Source organism: Aspergillus nidulans, chromosome II (genome assembly GCF_000011425.1).
Source record: "Aspergillus nidulans FGSC A4 chromosome II".
NCBI classification, from domain to species: domain Eukaryota; kingdom Fungi; phylum Ascomycota; class Eurotiomycetes; order Eurotiales; family Aspergillaceae; genus Aspergillus; species Aspergillus nidulans.
The window spans coordinates 3,227,721-3,249,528 of NC_066258.1; the positions used below are offsets into that span (position 1 = coordinate 3,227,721).

A 21,808-nucleotide genomic window follows, 5' to 3' on the forward strand; every position below is an offset into this window, starting at 1 on the left:
CACCCCACTTTGGCCGATCTACGCCTGGTTTATTAACCTCTCCTCCTCTAGTCCAGTCCTCGACTGGGTCCTCAACTCCCCAAGCCTACTGCTGCTGCTTTTTCTGGTTCTCTTCCTCCGCATTTGACTTGGACGCTCAAATCTCCAAACTGTCAACTTTTCCAGCTCTGACCTTTGTTGTCCTAAAGCTGTCTTTCTACGCCACGCCGAGCCAACACAGACAAAAGCACGGTAAAAATAGATCGGAGCTGTGGAACATCGACCTATCCGGCAAGAGACATCTGCCTGGTGAGCTCCTCTTTTCCTTGTTCTATTTACTGTCACGTTGTCTTCATTCGACGTCGCATTCCTTGACCTCATCTTCTTTTACGAGCTTGGTTGTTGACACAATCGGCCACCGAATAGAACGCTTGATCTGCCCGAGGCCCCGGAACCTGATTTCCTAAAGGCATCTGACTTTGACTCGCTGGATCATACGTCAATCGCTTCGCCAGTCCAACTTCTACTGCATCGTTGAACCTCCTTCACCTCCCCGATTCTCGTCGACCCTGGGCGCTGCAGTCCAAGTGACAACAGCCGACACGGGCCATACCCCGCATTCTATTCTTGTTTGGACCACCTCGTGATTAAGAGCGCAAGTTGACACCGAATTGTTGGTGGCTCCTCTTATACTTTGAGATCGCCCTCAGAGCAAGCAATTGTAAGCGTCGTCCATGGCCTTTTTGTTCAAGTATTATGCGAGACGTACGCGCGGCCTGCAGTGTGTACCTGCATGAAACACACTAAGACTGCTGCTTGGGTGCCATATCTCTGCACATATCTTATTGCCCCTGTTAAGCTGATTAGCATTCATTACTTGTTAATCTCACATTTTACCTCGCATAAGTGCTGACACCTTTCAGTTTGGAACCAGTCAACATGGTGCAGCAGATGCCGCCTCAGGGAGGCTCAAGGAAGATTTCCTTTAACGTCTCAGATCAATATGAGATTCAAGACGTCATTGGTGAAGGCGCCTATGGTGTTGTTTGGTGAGAATAACGGTGTAAACCATGCCGGTTATTTACTGATTTTTCCCAGCTCTGCTATCCACAAGCCCTCTGGCCAGAAGGTAGCCATCAAGAAGATCACCCCCTTTGACCATTCGATGTTTTGCCTGCGAACCCTACGAGAGATGAAGCTGCTCCGCTACTTCAACCATGAGAATATCATCTCCATTTTGGACATCCAGAGGCCGCGAAACTATGAGAGTTTCAACGAAGTCTACCTCATTCAGGTAAATTGCACTAGTGCGGCGCACATCTGAGAGCCGGCTGATTGATTGGTACTGTAGGAATTGATGGAAACAGATATGCACCGCGTTATCCGCACGCAAGACCTGTCAGATGACCACTGCCAGTACTTTATTTACCAAACTTTGCGTGCGCTGAAGGCCATGCACTCCGCTAACGTCCTCCACCGTGATCTCAAACCATCGAACCTTCTCCTCAATGCAAATTGTGACCTGAAGGTCTGCGACTTTGGTCTAGCTCGATCTGCGGCTTCGACTGACGATAATTCTGGTTTCATGACGGAATACGTGGCGACGCGCTGGTACCGTGCACCTGAAATCATGTTGACGTTCAAGGAATACACAAAGGCAATTGATGTGTGGAGTGTGGGCTGCATTCTTGCAGAGATGCTGAGCGGGAAGCCCTTGTTCCCTGGAAAGGACTGTAGGTACTCTATTGGTGGTTGGTGGAGAAATGCGGGCTAACGCATGGCAGATCACCATCAATTGACTCTAATTCTGGATGTTCTTGGAACACCTACCATGGAAGACTACTACGGAATCAAGTCCCGACGGGCTCGGGAGTACATCCGTTCTCTCCCATTCAAGAAGAAGATTCCGTTCAAGGCACTGTTCCCTAAGAGCAACGACCTAGCTCTGGATCTGCTAGAGAAGCTTTTGGCCTTCAACCCGACGAAGCGAATCACCGTGGAGGAGGCTCTGCGTCACCCGTACCTGGAACCATATCATGATCCAGATGACGAGCCAACAGCGCCCCCAATCCCGGAAGGCTTCTTTGACTTCGACAAGAATAAGGATGCTCTCAGCAAAGAGCAGTTGAAAAGTAAGTATCTGGCGCCAATCGACTCCATAAGTTATGCGACAATCAACTAATGTCATCACAGTTCTGATTTACGAGGAGATCATGCGGTAGAGAATCAAGTGTCGAATCTTGGAGTTGAGAAGGCAGCACCTAGTAAGCAGCATACGCTTGCACGCACCATATTTGCATAGAGATTTTCAGGTAGTCTATTTACTTTGCGGCTTAATGTACTGCATTTTTGTCTACATTTCGTTTGGGAAAGTGGAACAAACATGGATCTATCAATCTTCATTCTATGCGCAGGAAAACGTGGGTATGTAGTAAAAACCATAAAATAGCAACTTATCTCAATTCCAAGCTCCTCATAAACTCTTCTATCCCTGCCCCCACCCCTTCAGGCGAAGGCTTCGCCGCACACACATCCGGCTCAAACCCATATTCTTTCACCAAATGGTCTCTCGTCGTTGGCCCGATTGTCGCCACGAACAATTTCCGGGCTCCTTTCCCATTCTCTCCTGCAATCCTCGCCTCTTTCTGTCTCAAAACCCTGACCATAGCGTCACACCCTGTAGGGGAAAAAACAACAACCCATATCATCCCATCCTCAATATCATTATAACAATCCTGCAATACCCGTTCGAAATCCCCCTCAAATCCCTCCACTACGCCCGTCTCATACACAACAACCTCCTCAACACCAATCCTCCTCTCTGGATTCACACTAGCACCCATTAGCGTTTTTGGAATGATATCGCGTCTTGTCTCGCCAACGAGGAAGAGTAACGGCTTCTTCTGTGCTTGCTGCCCCTCTTGTTGGAAGAACAAAGCGTTATAGTGCTCGAGCATGAACTGCGCAAGATTCTCCCCATTTCCCGTCTCCGCGCCGTGAATCGTTGCGTGCGGGAGATATCTGTCTCTCAATGTCGTTAAGGAGCGTGCCGTTGCGGGGCCGACGGTGTAGAGGGGGAGGTTTCGCGAAGATGAAATCAAGTATGATTCTATATTGCCGTCAGCTCTACACCAAGTATTCAAGTGAGCGGTAGTGTGCTGTAGGAAACATACCCTCAACACCACTCAGCGTCTCCCCAAACGCCTCGACCGCGCGCTGAGAGGTGAATATCAACCCGCCATATTGTCGGTCTCGGCCTGGTGCGAGACTACCGTTCTCGAATAAGTGCTTTATGCTGGAGAGGTTCTGAGTGTGGAAATTATGGCTCAGGACTGGGATGAAGGTTGGTTTGGTGTGAGCAGCGGAGAAGAATTCGTCGTAGCCGTCATGCGGGGTGGATTTGGTTTTTAACAAGAGAATGTGGCGGGGATGGGTTGCGAGGGGAGTCATTAGGGCTGTCTTAAGCAATCCAAGCCGTAGGGCATAAACTTTTTGTCCGAAAAGGTATATTCGTTCTGAGATTTAGGTTTGTAAAATGAATATGTGTATGTCGACGTTGTTTGTGGTGGATTTGACTTCCGCGGAGTGGAGCGGGGAAGACCGGATGTCCTACAGTCTTTGATGTATTCGATAGTGACCTCATGGACTGAAACAATGATATTTCCTACAGGTACATTTTGAACAAACGGAATCAATGTGTCTAGTATTGTTATGTACACTAAGAAAACAGCACTACTGGTCGTCGAGAACGTGCACGTACTTCTTCTCCTCTGCCCGCTCCCGCTCTGTAGCCGGAGGCAGGTCGTAGTACGAGGAGCTTCGGTAGCCTTTCTAAACCAAAGTTAGCACAATTTATTTGAACAACAAAGATATAAGACTTACCAAGTAGTGGAAGGTGAGTTCAGACAGTTCAGCAGGCTCGATTCCGAGATCCTTGAACGTCTTCGCTGTCGGGTCGATCTCTTGATCAATAAATTCCCGCTCAACCTCATCGGCACTGATGGTGGGCCACCACAGGTACTTGTTGAGGAGATAGGCCGCAGGCTTCAGGATACGCTTGGGGACGTTGATGTGGCGGCGGCGCTTGACGATTTCGCGGTCAACAAGAGGAGCAATTTCGGCAAGCGAGTAGTTGGTCGGGCCGTACAGCTCGAAGGTCTGGCCAGCGGTGGTGTCGTCGTGAAGCATGCGCTCAAGAGCGGTACCGACATCAATGGCCTGCAAGAATCAGCCCCTGCTTGTGTAGACTGCAACAGTTCAACTCACGTGTACAGGCCAGGAGCGTTGCTGGAGGTGGTTGGCTGTGAACAGGTTGGTCGCGCTCGCGAGCTTGTGGAGAAGACGATCCTCGAATCCGAACAACGGAGCTGGTCGGACAATGGTGGTCTCTGGGAAGATCGAGCGCGCGACTTCCTCACCCCATCCCTGGAACAATCAGCCTCGGTTCGAGGTATGTCCAACACAAACATACCTTGGTGGAGAAAAATTCGGAGGGAGAGTTTTTGTTGGCATTGTAGGAGGAAACGTGGATGAAGCGGTCAACGTCGTACTTAGCCACTGCCTCCGCGATGCGCTCTGTGCCGTCGACATGCACGTCGGTGTATGAGAAGTTCCTTAATGATATCAGTATAATACCATATCAGAAATTATCCGCAACGAACTTGGTAGGGTAATCGCGCCCGACAAGATTGTAGACGACGTCGGAGTGACGAACACTCTCCTCGATCGACTGAGTGTTGCGCAGATCGTATTCCTAACATCCACGTCAGTTTGTGCCTCGCCGTCCCGCAACGCTGGTATCGTACAATAAAAACGACTCGTCCAAGATCACCGGTAACCTTGAGGTGACGCTTGGCCATCTCCTCACGGTAGGGGACGACCACAGTGCATCCCTGCGTAGCTAAGAATACGTCAATTTACATGCCCTCTTCACGCCGACGGCCGGACATACCAAGCTTGTTGACAATGTAACGACCCAGGAAGCCGGTAGCACCGAAAACGGTCGCAGTGTGTCCTAATGACGATTCGTGTCAACCCTGAATAATCGTGCGAGCTGTTTGTAAAGCGGCAATGGCTTGCGAAGTACCTCCGAGAGAGTGTCTATTAAGAAATTTGTCAGCGCCGCGGGCGTACCGGGAAATAAATTGAGCATTTACCGTCCACCCTGGATCTTCAAGAGCGGCTTTCCAGTTCGAGTGATTGTGATATCTTGGAGGAATCGGCGTTGAGCCTGAAACTGGATACGGGGGTTGGGGACGAACGCCCTAGACCCCAGCACGGGATTGATGGCTCTGGACTTCTGCATGGTCTATATATCACTCGTCAGGTAAGTCGGAACATCGAATTGAAAATATGCGGTACACATACGACAGCGGGTAAGAGCTGGGTGAAGAAGGGCGCGAGGCTCGGCAAGAGGTCCTTTGATGAGGTCGAAGTCGTTCTCCGAAGCAATCTGTCGGCACGGGACCACGACGCTAGTCCCGATTCGGTCAGTACGACCACGACCTGAGGAATGCGACGTCAGAACAACTGACCTTCTACTCCTGATTCATGGCTGAAAAGACCACAGAGAAGGGCTGTGTAATGATTACGGCGTTTTTGTTTCAATGCAGCTTGCGACCCCATGTATTTTTGGTGGTGTATGACTATTCATGCTATCTCATTGGTCAATCATTATTGATGCCTAAGGCTATATTTTTATACTTCATCGTCACAATGCAACCCAGCAGCTCCTTAGTAGCTAGCAAACAGCTTATGCGCTGATACTAGAACGATTTCAATCAGAAGGGTTGTGCCATCTTAGGGATTGCTGCACTTATTGTCAAGAAACCTGCGAGCCATAACTTAGTGGCTGGAGTTGGGTGCTTCTCAATCAATAGACGCTTTAGTATGCTATATATTGTGGTTTTCTAACGAAGCTCTCGGTGGTATTCGCGGCGCACTACTGATTCTAAGTTGTACGCCATTATAAATGCGGTCGCTCTTTGTAACTTTGGCTTCTAGGTAGGGCTGTTCAGGGCTGTTTGTCAAATCACGTGATGATTCATTGAAAACAAGGCATAACATAGAACAGTCCCGCAGCAACATATCAACGGTTCTAACCGAATGCGCACTTGGAAGCGAGTTTTGAGTCACCGGAGTATGAGGTGATATGTTGTCTCAGACCAATCGACGCCATCAAGAGGCGCTATAATTGGAAGTCTCCGGAAACTCTCCGGATAAGGAGGAGGGTGAGCACGTTCGATATACCCTGGAAATCTGAAAAAGACATGCACACAGTGTGAAAAGTGGAATCTGATACGTGGAGCGGTTTGATTCAGTCTCTCGGCGCCAGGAGGCTGTGGTGGTCTGTTCAGAGAAGTCTCCGAGTATCTCTCCGGCCAGAGGCCTTCAACAGCTTAAATACCCAGTGCTCGTTCACCTACTTTCATACTTCACTGCACACCTTTTTGACTCACTTGAAGCGTACCAAAGCCATCAATCCAAACCACGATTTCTAGTGTCTTACCGGCGAAATGATGACTGACTTCGCAGAGAAAAACCGCCAGGTGTTCAAGTAAGTTTCCACAGGCCTAGTTCATCTGAGACAGAAGACTCAAAGAATATAGCAAACAAGCCGCTGCCTACAAGTCTGACTTCGAAGGAGCGGTGGAAGCGTTGGTCAGCGTCGTCCACGACCAACGCACCTGGGTTAGCGATACTTGGGTGGACACCGAGGCAGGAAAAGGCAAAGAAATCAGGGCACTGGAGTATGCTTGCGGCCCCGGCCATATATCTTTGGTAAAATTGCACGAAATCCCAGGCGTCACGATCAAAGCTAACCTATCTCAGGCATTAGCGCCGTTTGTCAGTAGCGTTGTCGGCATGGATATCTCAGAGAACATGCTTGAAGAGTTCAAGAAGCATGTCCACGAAGCAGGCCGCTCCGACACTATGGTCGCAGTCAAGGCCGACCTTGTTTCAGAGTCCTCGCCGACTGAAATTTCGGGCCCCGAGTACTTTGATTTCGACTTGGTGGTTGTCAGTATGGCGCTCCATCACTTCGAAAACCCGGAGAAAGCCATGAATCGTCTCTCTGAAAGGCTAAAGAAAGGCGGAGTGATGATGATCATAGATTTGATTCCTAATGACCACCATGATCATGAGCATGATCACGCCTTACAACAAATGGGCGAGGTTGTCGAGACGATATCTAAGCATGGTTTCAGCCTGGACGAGATGCGGACCATGTACGAAAATGCCGGGGTATGCAAAGGATTCAAGTATCAAGTTCTTGAGAAGCGCTTGCCGTTCACTAAAAACGGCAAATCCTTTGAGAAGACGATTTTCATTGCTCGAGGGCAGAAGTGAGGTTCTCGGAGGGAAAAGCTGTTTTGTTGCTTTGTTACGACTCAACCAAGTGCAGTGGTAGTATCGCTTTCAGAATGACTTATATAGTTTTAAGGTCTGAGTTCTTGAGGAGTTTCATGCAAAATTATATGTAGGGCGTAGAAAGAGAGGTGTCGGACACCGTCATGAGGTTGTAGTGCACTCTCAAAAGAGTAGAGCAGTGTGGCTAAGTGGCTAAGTGTGGCTAGTGCGGAGCAACGCTTCAGCGCTTCCAAGTTGAGGCTTAAGCTTCCAGCTAGAGACCAACAATCCATCATCAGACAGCTCCCCTCACTCCTCTACACCTATCTAATCTCCTTCCTTTCCTAATACCTCATTCCTACTACTTGTGATCGCCCACTTCGTGTCCACACAATGGAGAATCAGAAAATATCCGATTTTCTTGCCGACCAGCTACAACAAGCTCCCGAACAGTGCCAGGCGTCATTCTTGAGCTTCGAAGAGTACTGGGAGCGAAAATTATGGCACCAGCTGACCAATGCCTTGATCGACTTCTTCCGACTACCAGAGAGCGCGCCCCAACGGTTACCGTTATTCAAGACCTTTGTCCTAAGCTTCGCAGACAAGATCAACCAGTTGAACTTTGTCTCGTTGGGGTTGATGGCATCTACAGAATGCGCGGGTATGTTCATCTCTCTCTATAAGAACATCGAGGGTGTAACTAACGTTTTGAGTGTGCTAGATGACCAAGAACGGCTTTCCTTCCTCACATCACTCGCCGACAAAGTGAACAAGCCAGACTCACAAGACGCTTACATCTACGCCCTTGCGGAGGTTGCCAATGTCAAACAACGGCTTCATAACCTGGACGGAGCGCAGAAGGATCTAGAGACATGCCAGAAAGTGTTGGACTCATTTGACGCGGTTGAGAACGTCGTACATGCTTCATTTTACAAGGTCAACGCCGACTATTATCACGTATGTTCATCCCCTCACACAAACAAGCAAACAGAACTAAGAACCCAGTAGGCCAAACAAGAATTCGCCTCCTTCTACAAAAACGCCCTCCTCTACCTCGCTTGCATCGACCTAGAGGACCTCTCGGAGTCCGAGCGTGTATCGCGTGCCTACAACCTCAGTGTTGCTGCCCTCGTCTCAGACTCAATCTACAACTTCGGTGAACTACTCTTGCATCCGATCTTGGATTCGCTCACCGAGACGCCACACAGCTGGCTTCGAGACCTGCTTTTTGCCTTCAACCGCGGCGATTTGACTGCATATGACGTCCTCGCAGGGAACATCTCTAAGAACCAGCTCCTCCAGGCGCACCGCTTCTTTCTATACCAGAAGATCTCCCTTTCTGCACTCACGGAGATGGTCTTTCGCCGTCCTCCGCACGATCGCAACTTGACTTTTGCGTCTATCTCCGCGGAGACAAAGGTGAAGCCTGAGGAGATCGAACATCTAGTTATGAAGGCGCTTTCGCTGGGTTTGCTGAAGGGCGCCATTGACCAGGTCGGCCAGATTGCTCAGATCAACTGGGTACAGCCTAAAGTGCTGGATATGAAACAGATCGAGGGTATGCGGAATAGACTGAAGGACTGGGACGCCGGTGTTAACCAGCTGGGTCACTGGATCGAGGGCGTGGGTAAGGATGTATGGGCTGCATAGATCATTTATTTCTCAATCTTTCCGACCTGCATGTACCTATGTACCCTGTACTAGACTACCACGATTGAATCGGAACGCTGGAGATGACAATGTGAGATTTGACTTACTATATACGAAAGTATGCCCTTTCTACTACCATTGGTGATCACGTATACATATACAAAGTACGGTAACCTTCAACAGGCCTATTATCAACCCGAGAATAGCAGAGAGGAGAGGAGAACCACCCAGCTCAACTAGCTAAACAGCCCACCTCCCAACACAACACCCCCGACAACCCAAGCCGGCCACCAAACACACCAAACAACAACCTGCGTCCACATTCCCCAAACATCCCACCCGAACGCCGCCTCTGTAAGGACTGTCTCCAGACTAACACCAAAATACTTACAGCCCACAAGTAACACCACAGGCGGGGATATAACATTCAGGAATGCCATTCCAAACGCTGATAATGTGTATCGGACGAATGGCTTTGTCTTCGCGTCGAAGATGTGCATGAATGATAACGGGGTGCAGAGGAGGCCTGTCATGAAAGATAAGGAGAAGTTGAGAGTTGCCAGGGTTGAGAGGAAGAGGCCTAAGGGAAGGAGAGAGAGGGATTTGATAAGATGGAGTTGGTGCGAAATCTGAGTTGGAGTGGTGATGCGGGAGAGGATGAAGGAGAGACATATGGGTAGGATAGCGTTTATGGCGATGGACGTGTATGTAGCGAGGGTGTATTTCTGTACTTGCGGTCAGTAGCTATTTCTGGGGTGCAGAGAAGTTCAAGGCACTGACATCGTGGGAGATGTTGTTGAAGATATACAGAGGGATAAGGCCTATTAGGTGCAGACCGATAATGAGGGTAAGCGGGAGGGCGAGTTGACGTTCTGCAGCTTTAGTCGCCGGATTGCCTGTCGTTGGAGCTGTTTCGTTTCGATCCTTGCTTGCGAGTTGTGCCTTTTCACTTTCACTTGTAGTTATATTCTCGTCCCGAACCAAACGCGCTGACACAGTGGCGGCTTGAGTTGAGTCCTTGTAATATCCAGTCCGCAGCCACAACGCAATGGCCATGATAGTAAAGTTCCCAGCAATGAGCATCGCACTCGGGAGATAAGTGCCGATACTGACAAATCGATGAGTTTGCATAAGCAGATAAAAGAAGAAACTCTGGTGCAGATGTTCCAGCAGGTTATTGAGACTGCGACAGAGACTTTCCACGGTCCGACCGAGCGCCATCTCATCCTGCCAGCCATTACCCTGAGTCTGGAGCGTGATTGCATCGATATGGTAAGGCATAAAGCTGCTATGCGCACCTGCAGCGTATCCCAGGCCCTGCTTAACCATTCCCCTCAACATAGTTTGCAGTCGCTTTTCGTAGCTGCCGTTATGGTCCCACATCTCTTGCAGACGGGTCCCAATGCCCATTTGCCCGCCAGCGATCGAGACGGCCGTGTTAAAGAGATCCAGATTGGGAAGTTGGCCGTTCACACCGTCGTATATAATGTGTAGGTTCTCGAAGCGGTGGTCGAAGGGGTACTCGATTGCCAGGCCACCTTGTAAGGCGCCACTCTTTAGAGGCAAAGGCTGGACGGTAGGCGGTTGCATATCGTGGTATGCATCGACCCATGCCTGTGTTCCAGATTTGCTATCCGGGGGGAATACGAAAATGATATCCTTGGACCAGAGAGACCATCCTGCAGCATACGTCAGTGAGGTTAGAATTACCTCGCTTGGGGTACTCACGCTTAAAGTATCTAGCAAGAGTCAACGCAAGGCTGACGCCATTGAGATTCAACTGCCCGTCGATAGTCTTCCAAGCTGCGACAAGCACAATCGCCTCTGTCGCATCTCCCCTCGGTGCTTGAATAATAGCATAGATGTTCTCCCCCTGGTGCGTGATTCCCGAAGACTTATACTCGTAGCCCTGCGTAGCAACCTTCAGACCACTAGCCATCAGAATCGATTGTATTTTCTCCGAGATCCTTTAATAACAACTGCATTAGCACCAATCTCCTCTCATCGACAATTCGGCCACGTCAGGTCCAACATACACCTGCGTCCGCTCCTCACTCTTCTTCTTCTCCCCATCGCTACCATGTCCATCAAGCAGCCCCTCTAACTCCTTCTTATACCCACGAAAAACGTTCTGCTCGCTCCCTGCAAAATATGCATGGACCTGTCCCGGCAGGAGCGCGTTCTCAGAGATGTATGTTTTGCGCGAATAGTCGTCAAGGGGCAGGAGGAAGAGCCAGATGACGCCGGAGACGATGCAGAGGAAAGATAGGAGATACGGTAGGCGGACGAAGAGAAAGTAAGGATTATTCCGCAGATTGCGGAGCGAAGCTGCCATTGTCGTTTGTTAGCGGTGTTAACTTGGGGATCTCAGGAGCGGGAGCTGGAGCTGTCCTTTGCGACAAACAATCCGGGGTGACCGAGACGGATAAGCGAATTGCAGAACACGATGGGAAATGAACCACGCCCATGATTGAAAAAGGCACAATACTAGGTATCCAGGACGGACTTACATTTTAAGGCCATGGGCTATTAGGCTCGCAACCTTTACTGGAGTCCATGGAGTGGTGGCAGTTGAATCGGAGTTGAGCTGAGTTGATCGTTCTCCACATGGAAATTTACGTCGGCCGCTAAAAGACCAGCAGCACATCTTCGGTATTCATTACCATACTGTCACGTCAATTATTATTTTACGGTATTAAGTAGCCTGAGGCATGTACAGCCTATCACAAAAGGCGCCAATATAGCTAGATATGCACAAGATAGGGTGTCCGAACGCGCAACCTCACGCCGACCCCAGACGCTGCGACGAGCCTGAGATGAAGCTCAGCGGCGTTCCTCGTTCGGCTGCAGGCGCGCCGCTGGTTGGGAGGACTCCAAACCGGCCATAGGTCTTCTGATCTACCGACACATAGTGCGGCAGTCGTCCGAGAAGGTTCAATTTCCCTTCAATGAACCTAAGAACCTTCTCCGGAGGAACAAGAACTTTCAGGTAACCGAGGCCGACTAGGCATAAATTAGATACAAGCGCGGAATAACGATCAAGAGACTTACGGAGGTAGCCAATTAGTATAGAGCACAGGTGTCCAAGAAAGCTGGTGTTGGGAACCAGAATCCAGACAAGTACGCATACCAAGAGTGGCGAAGTCCACGTAGGGATCTTAGTGGTTCCGAGACTAAGATTGTCAATTCAAGCCGAGCAAGAAACAGGCTCCGCAACACATACCTAAAGTAAGGATGGGACTTGTATGTCCTAATAGCCTCCGAACCCAGAAGGAGGAATACCCACACGCTGAACATCAATTAGTCCAGATGACCACAGAACGCAAAAGGGCTATAAAACCAACCTCGAGCCAACAACAGAATTGTTGCCATGTAGAATAAATTTCTCGATCAAAACATATAAGCCCGCTGGGAACGTAGAAAGAGGGCCCATGAACAGCGCAATGGCCGTTAGAGTCCCATGCTCGGCCTCGAAACGCTCAAGTAACGGCGTCAACGCAAGCAGATTCAGAAAAGCGTGGAAGAAGCCCGTGTGGATGAAGGGGTAGGTATTGGTCCGATACACTGCACGTCATGTCAGTATTCTTACTTCCTTCTTTCTTGCTTGCAGCCTAGCAAACAGACGAAGCACATACTTGTCTTCAGACCCAACTCATCCGGTATCAGGGCACCCCATTGGACAACGCTCCAAACTGTCTGCAGCTCGAGTAGCCAAAACACGATTATTGCAAGGACGACGAGGCGCGTGAAGAGCGGCAGTCGAAGTAAGTATGATCGGACTCTCGACGGATTGAATGGTAACGGCGGCAACGCAGCAGGAGACGTCATTTTTTGTATATTAATCTAGGAATTTGTAGTTGATATGCCAATGCAGCTGAGATTGAATTCGGAGTGAAAACCGCGACACGAATTTGAGTAATCTGGGGCTGTGAGGCGCTGTATGAAAGCACTAGAAGGACGTATGCGGTCTAAAGGCGGTCTTTAGAAATTGCAATGAATCTGGCGAGTCGTATATATGGTTTGAAGGCACGTAGAGGGATACCGTATAACCAGAGAGTCGACAGTTGGTAGAACTTCTGTGCCAGCTCTTAGGAGTAGGACCGGGTAAAACGCGGACCTCCAAAGACGTTGGAAAGAATGGGGCACAGTGGAATTGAGAAGCAGGACTTTCGCACTCGCTACATGGGCGGATCGCAGACAGCAGACGCAGAAGAAGCGAAAGCGCAGGACAGACTAATGCTCTTCAACCCGAATGCAGATTAAGCAGTTCCTGACTGCAGTGGAGCCCTTTTCCAGCTCGCCGATCCCCCGGGTCACGTGGACTTTATATACTCGATCAATTGCTGCCTGCGGTGAGGCTTCTATATGCCAAAATAGGGCACAGGCAGTCTATTTCCACCATGCATCCCAATTACGACGGATAAATCACCAAGCTTGGTAAGAGCTGTGTTTTATTGGGGGCTAGAAAGTGTCTGTGGGTTTATGCGTTGGGCGGCGTCAATACGGTGCAGAGGGTAGGCCTGCAACAGTGGCTTCAAACTGAGCTCCTAGCCGTATTTTGGTTTTGCAGGCCATACGTGAGAGGATGAACTCGAAGAGAACGAGTTCATGTAATTGTGAGGCTTGTTGCCAGATAACTAAATACCATGGCGTGCCTCTCATCTGAAATTGATGGTCGATAGAGCTAGTGCATTCATTATTACCACCACATTATTACCCATACTCATATCCAGACCCACATCCATCAACATCGTATCGACATATAACAGGTAACATGATCAAGGAGATATCATAAAGCGTCAAAACGTCCTGGTATATAGCAACTGAAGACAAGACGAGCTAGTCAAGGAGCTGGAATAAGGCCACCACCAGGCTGAAGAAATCAACGGTATAAGGGGTATAATACTCTTTCCAAAATACCAAGCTATTTTTATTAGTTTTTTGGGGGCGTTTTGGTTTCTTTTTATTAGGCAAGATCCAGATTCGCCAAGAATCGGTGGGCATCACACCAGAGCCAAAGCAACGGTGTGAGACTGTATGGACATTCCGAAGCGTTCCTACGCTGGGAATCGGTAAGCGGCAAGCTGCGGGCGAGATTGGCGCTTGAGAGCCCAAGCTTTTATGGCAATGAGGACAATTTCCCAAGCCATGATGAAAGCAGTCAAGCCCAGAGCGATGCTGGTTGCGAACATTGCATCGAGCTCGTAATACTCCAGCGCCTCGACAACATTGCGGGTCTGGCGAAGTTAGCTAATTGTCCTATCTGGTCTTGCACTTGCAGAGACTTACACTCAGCATGAAGATGAGACCCCCAGAAATCAAGCAGAACGATGCGACGATCTCAGTTGGAGGACGAGAAGGCAGGTACGAGGTTGGAGGCTTCAGATACATCAAGACGTACGTGACCCCACGAGCCAAGGCAAAGCCAATAAGCATGTTACCCCACGACTTGTGGACCATGCTAGAGACCATGCTAGTCTGGTGATGCCCTCCCATCATCATACCCAGAAGGAGAATGATGAGCGCAGGCATCGGATTAAGCGACACCTCCTGAGTGTCAGGGGCATTCCAGGCATTGGCGGTTTCGTGCGCTTCCAGGCGAGATGGAGCACGCAAGACGGTGCTGTTCAGCCAGTTCCTGACACGTTTCGACTCGAATAGCATACCGCACAAGCCACCCCCGAAGAACAGGACGGCGATTGATACGTGCTCAAGGTCGGTGGCGGTCCAGGCCCCACCCCAACCGCCGAGGTGCTCGAGGAAGACGTTGCTCACGCCGTAGGAGAAGATGGCCGCGGATTCGGTGAACTCGCCGCTGCGAATCTTGGCTTTCCAGCCAACAATCTCGCGCGGAGGCTTAACATTCCAAGCCCAGCCCAAGTCCGCCCAGCAGCCCATCATGCGGCCCAAGGTGATGAGACCGTACCAGAAAAAGATACCGCCTTTGATGAAGTGCGCGAGGCCGTTGAAGACTTCTCTGTCTCGCTGTGCGTTGTTAGTAAGGCCCATTACACAGAAGTTGCTATCCTTACCATGATACCACCGTAAGTCACGCCGCCGCTAACAAGCGCAATAGAACCAAGCGGCAGAATCAATCTGTCAATGACATTGTACACGAAATTGAGGATTCGAAGAGCACGGACGGAAACCAAGCTCGGAACGCGGTTGGCAAGGAATCGGTCGAGGACGCCGGTGTGCATGAAACCTCGGGATTCCGAAGACTGTTCGGGGATATCCTCGTCGGGCTTCTCAAAGCCATCGTATTCATCCGAAGGCGACGGGCAAGACGAGCTAGCGCGGCTATGAAGGGACGCCGTGTTCCGCTCAGTGCCCTGACCGCTGTCCCTCGACCAGCGGTATTCATGGCGAATGCCAGCGGGGAGAGTCGTAGGAGTCTCGGCCATGTCGTCGGTCGACACGGGCAAGAATTGCGCACGCTCGTAGGCATTCTCTACCTTCTCTCCTCTACCGGCGTAGGCGAAGATCAGAGCCATCACGACCTGAGCAGAGATCACCCAGGTCGCGACCCAGCCGATCTTGTGGTGGGCATTATTCTCATAGAGATCTGGGGTTTGGCTGTTGTAGACAATACCGACGAACAAACCGACCGCGTTCACCACGAGGAAAATGAATTGCGACAGCAGCGCCATGCGGGACCGGGCGACGCTCAACATAATAGCTTGAACGGGTCAGTTTCTGGTGCGCGACTTGCCGGCTGGCAAAAGGGGCCGATGCCATACCTGTTGGTAACACGAAACACCATGCGACTACCATGAGGGCAATGTGTGCCACGATCCATCCAGTGTACTGTCCGTAGGCAAAATAACTCATGGGCGAGTCGTCGCCATTCTCTGGTTGCGCATTTTCGTGCGAGGCGCCCATATCCATATGATCCATATCCATGTTCATATCCATCTCGTGATCATCGCCATGAGCGAGAGCACTAGCGATGGACGCTAGTAGGAAAACCGCCAGCGCGGCGCGCGAAATGCGCTGCAGCATGGCGCTCAAAGTTTATCTATAACAAAGGACGCGAGAAGGGCGAGTTTAGGCTCTCCCAATTTATGGAGAGCTGCTAGCAGTCAAGCTAAAGCTCGAGCACCTAAACCAAAGCAAATGTACTTGTACGAGCTCTCGGAAAATGAAAAGCTGTGAGGGGAATGCAGTCTCCGTCGTCACTGCCGGCTCTATAGGGCTAGAAAGCTGGAGAGCTGAACGGCGCAAAGTATACTCCTTGGTAGGGGACGTGAAGGCGAAAGACACCGATTATGGGATAGAGAGACCAAGGAACAACAAGAAAGAAAGCGAAAAAAAGAAGTGAGAAACAGGAATGGGCGGTCTTTTATTGGATTTCTTGCCTTGGACTTTGTTGTACTTCGGAGACAGGCGGGGATAGCTGGCCGTGGAAACAAGAGTGGGGCCCTGTTCTTTCCAGCTTCTTCACAACTCGGTTCTCTCAAGTAATAATGTTTTCCTCTCCATCACACTATCGCCTCTACGCGGTTTGGTCATCTTTGCCCAACTTCAAACATTCCTACCTACCGCTCTTACTCAGCTTTGCGATAGCGGGTCCTCTGCAGTCTCATCCATTCACCCCGGTGCCACTATATAGAGCTAAGGTCAGCGACGTCACCAGTCATACGATAGCTGCTCTGGGTTTCTAGAGTATCGGCGGCGGCACGGGGCCTGGATCATCGCGGGTACGCTGCACTCCTCAGTGCGGGCAGAGCAAGCACTTTCCTACAAGAGTAATAATTGAAAATGGGACGAGAATCGGGTTCGGAGCAATCGGCAGGAGCGACTTCAACATGCCAAGCCCATGGAGGATGACCTCATCAGGCTAATTAGGTACTGTGCCTGGCGGCGCCGGTCGCGTTTGTTTCTGATATACGCAGTAGCAGTCATGGTCAGAAGCTGGGGTTGATCGTGCTTGGTTTATCTGTAAGCCGTCTGCAAATAATAATAAGCAGCATTTGTCGTATGGGCGGAAGCGTAGAAGTAATCGAGTCGTCGAGTCGTCGAGTTGTGCTGACAATATGTCCATACGCTCATACTATCCATACTATCCATAGGGCTGGTGTGGAGCCCAGCCGAGAACTATAAAGACAGTGGAGAGCTCGATCAGGGATCAAGGTAGTTACGCCAGAGGGCGTTTGCTACCAGGTCGCGACGAGTACTCTGTATGTACCTTCTAGGGAAGATACTCAGAGTCCAGGAGATTGTGTAACTATAGCAGGCACCAGCAATTCGCCCAAGAGCTGCTGAGTCTCATCTGACAACCCAACCGAAGATCCCTGGCTTGGCGGTGTCGGCCATCCGGGCCTTCCGCAGGAGCACGCTTATCGCCACGCACCTCGACATGGGCATGGCATGGCGCTTGTTCCCTGGATCCTGGATGGATGCTCTAATAATGATTCATGGTAAGCTCATCGCCCTATTGGTTTGCTTTCAGCCCGACGCGGGCTCGGGGGGTGGCATGACTGACTCACTTTCGGCTTACGGAGCCGCCTTCGTCTTATACATCGTTCGGCCGTTCTACTATGAGTACACGAGGTACACTAACAGTGTACTCAGCACAGCATTTTTGCTGCATAAAGCCACTGATTCCCCGCATCTTACGATTGCACGCTCGCTGTCACGCACTAAAGCTCGCCTTCATCTGAATCAGCATGGATTAGCAGCTTTATTGTGATTGATAATTCGAGTCCCGTTCCTCCAGCCTTCTGTAGGTCACTTGAACCCCCGGTGGATCCGGTCCGCCCATCATCGCTCTCCTTGATCCTTCAAGTTCGGAGAGTTTCGACGGTCAACATTCTCTTATCAATGTTTGGAATCAGCACGAGCATGGGCGTCAGCATCAACGCCCGCCATGGTCCATCGACGCCGTTGATAGTATACAGTCTGGTTGCAGAACATCGATCGATGTAAACAAACTAAATTACGGTATTGACAGTTGGATGTGTTGACGCTAGACTCCGTAGTCCCAACGGCTTGCTCTGAGTATACTCTCAAGCAGTTAAAAGTCGGAATCCCGGCACTTGTGTCGACCAGGATTCTTCTCAGCTGATTAATAATACTGCAAGTATCCCGAAATGTAATCTCCGGCGTCAATAGAACGATCGAATCATACGCGAGCTATCTTTCATATGGTCCGTGACACTGTGAAAATTTTTGGCGGGAGATCCCGCACTCTTCATGGAAGACGGATCGATGAGATTCCACCGCGACTGCCAAATTTGGCAATGCAGAGTAAGCGAGTCCGAGCTTCGTTCGGATACTCGGAAAGTCGGATTTTCGGATACCCGATGTGGTGGTTTCTTGGCAGTGGGCTACTCCAATACGCTAACTACACGGACTCGAGGTTACTTAGACATCAGCTCTTGACTGTCACAGTCGCAATTTAGCTGCAATATGCTTCAAGAGCGGCTCGCAGTACCTGGCGGATCCAAATCAAGCACCTGAGTATGTCTCATTTAATTGGTCTGTCCAGTAGGTCATCTATATATCGCAACAAGCCTTCATTCTCTCTTATACCATTCAACCCAGACTCCGAGACTATAGCTAGTCTGTGATTCGTTCGCACTTCGCTTAGCGTCAGAGGTAAATATCTCTCAATAGAGTGGCCGTAAGCCCGGCAATGTTGGAATATAGGGGACTAGCTATTTTTCCAATTCGGATTCTTGCCTAGTAGTCAGCCTAGAAGTCATTATTGGACATACTGACAGTGTAGTATCTCGTAACCAAGGTCGATGCTTACAAGTTTACATATAGATATATAGTGGAGGAGCCAGGAACTGGTTAGCTAAAAATAATGATATAATATACGCGAACATAAACTGACCTAATTAATCGGCGGTAGCCATTCTCGTATAATCACGACTCTTTTGTTTGACCATCGAGTCAAGCGATGAAGAATAGCCAATATCCTGAAGTGCTTGGCCTCTTGAGGGCCATTATTGTAACTCTGGACAAATTGAGGCAACCCTCCCCTTCAATCTTCCCAGCATGTTCTCTAATATCCCAGTTCTAGTATGACAATCTCGATATATATTTCATCTTCAATTGGCCAAACACGGCTCTATCTCCTGCTGACACTGCCCACTCTGACTCCATAGTTGAATTAAATCCACCACGCATAACCTACCAACGCCACATTCTAAGGTTGATGGTACCGGTATTTCCCCTACTGCAGCGTAGTGGCGGCTAGTGCCGATTTACATTGTACCGAAGTAGGGTACACTAGTATAGCACTGTGGACTCCGTCGCGTGCGGCTCTGCGCACTACGTAGTAGCAAGCTTACAAAATGCCGAAGTGAGCCTCGTGGAATAAGTAACCCGCTCCATGATGTCAGAGTGGCGCAAGTTGTCCTGAGGCGTAAAGAATTACTGGGCGTAAAATGATAGGTAGGCACATGCCTGTCTGTCACCTAATGCCCTACTGTAGAGGAGAGATACTACCCTGTATACGCCTGTGCCTAGCACTACAGCGCTGCAAATTGGTAACTGGCGACAAAGCGTCATGAACTCGTTTAGCACTGCTACGACATCGATCTACGAAACCGCGGACTCAATGTATGCCTGTACATTCTATTCATGTCTCGATCCATATACACAAACATCCTTGGTATCAGCCGGGCGTTAATCTAGAGGTACTGGTTGAACCAGTTAACGGCCTGACAGAACGTCTGCTCCTTGGCGAACTTGTGGTGCTTGTTGCTGAGATCCGCGCGAACGGCGAACCCGTGAGTGACACCGCTGTACAGGTTGATCTGCCAGTTCTGGCCGGTCTTGATGAGGATTTCCTCGGACTTGTGACGAAGCTCTGTGGTGAAGATCTGATCGATTTCTGCGTTGTATTGTGTCAGCATATCTCCATCCAAGGAAGATGAACGGAAAAGAGCGGTCAAATAAAAGAAAAAACGTACCAGAAGCACAGATGGAAAGAGGACCAGCAATGGCTGCAAGCTCCTCCTCGGTGACGAAAGACGGGTGAGCGGTGTAGCCGACATCGAGCTTGCCGGGCTTCAAGAAGCGGCAGACGTACTATCAATTGTTAGTTGACGAGCAGGAGGGCTGTGGGTTTGGTATGGATGGAAGCTACCTTTCCACCGAAGCAGTATCCAACACCAGCAACGCGCTTGACGCCGAGGTCCCCGCGGACGTATTTAATGGTAGCCTCGACAATAGGGTCGACGACCGGGGTCTGGTGTTTAGGTAGCCATTCAGGGAGGTTGGCCCTGCCGGACTCCATGTCGCTGAGCTTGATCGCGTCTCCACGGAAAAGGTCAGGGAGAACGGCTAGGTATCCATTCTCGGCGAACTCGTCGGCGAGGAGCTGAGCGTTGACGTAGATGCCGAAGATGTCAGAAAGGATGATGATGGCCTTTTCGGGGCTCTTGTTGTCCTTGGGGTAGACGATGTAAGTATCGGCTGCAGATGCGAGCGAGGTAGCATTGTTAGTAACTGGACGGGGCCATGACGGCGGAGGGGTACTGACTGCCGTTGACGTTCTTGATCTCGCCGACGGGGTTGCCTTCGTGCCGGAATCCGGAGGCGCAGCAGGCTCCAGGTGGGTTAGAGGCCATTTTGATTGAATGGGGGGAGATTTATATATATAAGAACAACAAAGTGCAGATAACAAGTTGATAATGAGGGGGGAAGTGAGGAGGATATTTATTTGCCGCTTCTGCAGCAGCACGGATCCCCACTTTGCCCCTCCATGTCCACTTGCCTGGGCCGACTGCGTAAGTGCGAAACTACCTACAACAACTGCCGCCAGCCAGTCGAACAGTCAGAGTGCCTTCTCAATAGTGTAACCGAGCTTCAAGCTATGGAAAGTATTTGTGCACAACTGGCTGAACTGCCAGACTCATTGTTAAGTACGACCGTCGAGTGCCATAAAATAGGCCGGTACCCAATCGTCGTTGACGGTTGCCGAAAAACCGGTAGCGGGAGCGACATAGCGACTGTAGGACTGTATCGCTATCCTTGACATCGATATTGACATTGGCCAATTTGAAGCAGTTGGATTTTTTTCACACCTGCTACTATTGAAACTGGTAGAGCGGTTCGGATCTCCCGCGAGGCCCGCGGGAAGTATACAAAACACACGAGTTACGGAGTACAACACTTGTGAGAGTAGGTTAGTGCCGCAGTTGATCGCACTTGAAAACATGGCATTATTACCGTTCGAGGGAGGAAATCAAGGTTATTAGCAGCAGGAGCTAGGCTACTTAACCGGTACCCAATGCGGCCTTGAACAAGGCTCGACGATCTTCTTGACAATGTGGACCAAGGCTCCGGTGTCGCCTCACCGACTACAAACATCCCCTCTGTTGTGGTGCTGTACCGTACGGGCCCTGGTAAATATCTGTTTTCGAGACGTCAGTATCGATGATAGATTGAGCTATCACTTCCCATCTCGTCTACTGTAATATCGGTACAGCCATCGGCCATCCAATGAACTGCACCAGCAACAGGAGAGCGAGTCGACTTTCAAGGGTCTTGCTCTAGCCGACTGTTCATCACGACGCTAGACGCCTGAGCAGCACAAGTAACCCCGCCCGTGCCGCTCATCCCAGAAGATACAGGGAACTCACTCTTTCGAGGTTCACTCGGTTCGCTAAAGTCGATGGGCTCGGCTTCGATCTGATGCGCCCCGCAGATACTCTACACCCCTCCAGTCCTATGTCAAAGAATGCATACTGACAATCATATGCGCTCCAGCAAAGGCGCCACTGAGCAAAGCTGGCAAAGCATGGCATACGCCGGGTGCCTTGCCTTCGGCCATGTTCAACGCCGTCCCCAAACGTAAAAGAACGACCGATGA

The 21,808-nt window shown here is 50.2% G+C and overlaps 10 protein-coding genes across 10 annotated transcripts, besides 1 other annotated feature; 4 read left to right on the top strand and 6 right to left on the bottom strand.

Moving 5' to 3' along the window:
• Positions 1–21,808: part of a sequence feature (contig 1.61 483..865047(-1)) that runs on past both edges of the window.
• mpkB (mitogen-activated serine/threonine-protein kinase mpkB) lies at positions 919–2,324 on the top strand (the record flags this gene model as incomplete). The annotated part of the gene is made up of 5 exons (XM_656231.2): positions 919–1,028; positions 1,078–1,273; positions 1,331–1,712; positions 1,764–2,111; positions 2,173–2,324. The coding sequence occupies 5 exons, from the start codon at positions 919–921 to the stop codon at positions 2,199–2,201; spliced, it is 1,065 nt and encodes a 354-aa protein (XP_661323.2). The 3' UTR covers positions 2,202–2,324.
• ANIA_10455 (uroporphyrinogen-III synthase HEM4) lies at positions 2,399–3,429 on the bottom strand (the record flags this gene model as incomplete). Its single annotated transcript, XM_050611442.1, has 2 exons — positions 2,399–3,088; positions 3,153–3,429. 2 exons carry the CDS (start codon positions 3,427–3,429, stop codon positions 2,433–2,435), a joined length of 933 nt encoding a protein of 310 aa, XP_050467471.1. The 3' UTR covers positions 2,399–2,432.
• On the bottom strand, positions 3,657–5,366 carry ANIA_10440 (complex I NDUFA9 subunit family protein). The gene is made up of 10 exons (XM_050611443.1): positions 5,347–5,366; positions 5,136–5,287; positions 5,066–5,079; positions 4,931–4,993; positions 4,785–4,879; positions 4,641–4,732; positions 4,451–4,592; positions 4,246–4,404; positions 3,862–4,197; positions 3,657–3,810 (listed from the first exon to the last, which is right to left on the bottom strand). The coding sequence occupies exons 2-10, from the start codon at positions 5,282–5,284 to the stop codon at positions 3,712–3,714; spliced, it is 1,149 nt and encodes a 382-aa protein (XP_050467472.1). The 5' UTR covers positions 5,285–5,287; positions 5,347–5,366; the 3' UTR covers positions 3,657–3,711.
• ANIA_03717 (class I SAM-dependent methyltransferase) lies at positions 6,498–7,329 on the top strand (the record flags this gene model as incomplete). The annotated part of the gene is made up of 2 exons (XM_656229.1): positions 6,498–6,535; positions 6,588–7,329. 2 exons carry the CDS (start codon positions 6,498–6,500, stop codon positions 7,327–7,329), a joined length of 780 nt encoding a protein of 259 aa, XP_661321.1.
• Positions 7,626–9,029, top strand: ANIA_03716 (proteasome regulatory particle lid subunit RPN9). Its single transcript, XM_656228.2, has 3 exons — positions 7,626–7,990; positions 8,051–8,286; positions 8,338–9,029. Exons 1-3 carry the CDS (start codon positions 7,723–7,725, stop codon positions 8,977–8,979), a joined length of 1,146 nt encoding a protein of 381 aa, XP_661320.1. The 5' UTR covers positions 7,626–7,722; the 3' UTR covers positions 8,980–9,029.
• Positions 9,216–11,314, bottom strand: ANIA_10439 (GPI-anchor transamidase subunit GAA1; the record flags this gene model as incomplete). The annotated part of the gene is made up of 5 exons (XM_050611444.1): positions 9,216–9,340; positions 9,371–9,704; positions 9,760–10,658; positions 10,708–10,946; positions 11,016–11,314. The coding sequence occupies 5 exons, from the start codon at positions 11,312–11,314 to the stop codon at positions 9,216–9,218; spliced, it is 1,896 nt and encodes a 631-aa protein (XP_050467473.1).
• On the bottom strand, positions 11,762–12,807 carry rbd2 (rhomboid protease family protein RBD2; the record flags this gene model as incomplete). Its single annotated transcript, XM_656227.2, has 5 exons — positions 11,762–11,982; positions 12,031–12,152; positions 12,203–12,268; positions 12,324–12,543; positions 12,615–12,807. The coding sequence occupies 5 exons, from the start codon at positions 12,805–12,807 to the stop codon at positions 11,762–11,764; spliced, it is 822 nt and encodes a 273-aa protein (XP_661319.2).
• Positions 14,037–16,242, bottom strand: ANIA_03714 (Ytp1 family protein; the record flags this gene model as incomplete). The annotated part of the gene is made up of 4 exons (XM_656226.2): positions 15,720–16,242; positions 15,012–15,658; positions 14,269–14,964; positions 14,037–14,216 (listed from the first exon to the last, which is right to left on the bottom strand). The coding sequence occupies exons 1-4, from the start codon at positions 15,979–15,981 to the stop codon at positions 14,037–14,039; spliced, it is 1,785 nt and encodes a 594-aa protein (XP_661318.1). The 5' UTR covers positions 15,982–16,242.
• On the top strand, positions 17,339–17,907 carry ANIA_03713 (uncharacterized protein; the record flags this gene model as incomplete). The annotated part of the gene is made up of 2 exons (XM_656225.1): positions 17,339–17,532; positions 17,628–17,907. 2 exons carry the CDS (start codon positions 17,339–17,341, stop codon positions 17,905–17,907), a joined length of 474 nt encoding a protein of 157 aa, XP_661317.1.
• On the bottom strand, positions 19,553–20,632 carry ANIA_03712 (dienelactone hydrolase family protein). The gene is made up of 4 exons (XM_656224.2): positions 20,477–20,632; positions 20,081–20,409; positions 19,905–20,022; positions 19,553–19,825 (listed from the first exon to the last, which is right to left on the bottom strand). Exons 1-4 carry the CDS (start codon positions 20,562–20,564, stop codon positions 19,623–19,625), a joined length of 738 nt encoding a protein of 245 aa, XP_661316.1. The 5' UTR covers positions 20,565–20,632; the 3' UTR covers positions 19,553–19,622.

What these genes read in the sequence shown, in the direction of transcription:
- ANIA_03716 (XM_656228.2), top strand. Translation starts at nt 7,723, where the DNA reads ATGGAGAATCAGAAAATATCCGATTTTCTTGCCGACCAGCTACAACAA. An exon ending in GGCATCTACAGAATGCGCGG is followed by an intron (nt 7,991 to 8,050) that starts GTATGTTCATCT and finishes TGAGTGTGCTAG; the next exon opens with ATGACCAAGAACGGCTTTCC. An exon ending in TCAACGCCGACTATTATCAC is followed by an intron (nt 8,287 to 8,337) that starts GTATGTTCATCC and finishes AGAACCCAGTAG; the next exon opens with GCCAAACAAGAATTCGCCTC.
- ANIA_03712 (XM_656224.2), bottom strand. Translation starts at nt 20,564, where the DNA reads ATGGCCTCTAACCCACCTGGAGCCTGCTGCGCCTCCGGATTCCGGCAC. An exon ending in GATACTGCTTCGGTGGAAAG is followed by an intron (nt 20,023 to 20,080) that starts GTAGCTTCCATC and finishes AACAATTGATAG; the next exon opens with TACGTCTGCCGCTTCTTGAA. An exon ending in TCTTTCCATCTGTGCTTCTG is followed by an intron (nt 19,826 to 19,904) that starts GTACGTTTTTTC and finishes AATACAACGCAG; the next exon opens with AAATCGATCAGATCTTCACC.
- ANIA_10440 (XM_050611443.1), bottom strand. Translation starts at nt 5,284, where the DNA reads ATGCAGAAGTCCAGAGCCATCAATCCCGTGCTGGGGTCTAGGGCGTTC. An exon ending in TTGGACGAGTCGTTTTTATT is followed by an intron (nt 4,733 to 4,784) that starts GTACGATACCAG and finishes CGTGGATGTTAG; the next exon opens with GAATACGATCTGCGCAACAC. An exon ending in AACGCTCCTGGCCTGTACAC is followed by an intron (nt 4,198 to 4,245) that starts GTGAGTTGAACT and finishes TGATTCTTGCAG; the next exon opens with GCCATTGATGTCGGTACCGC.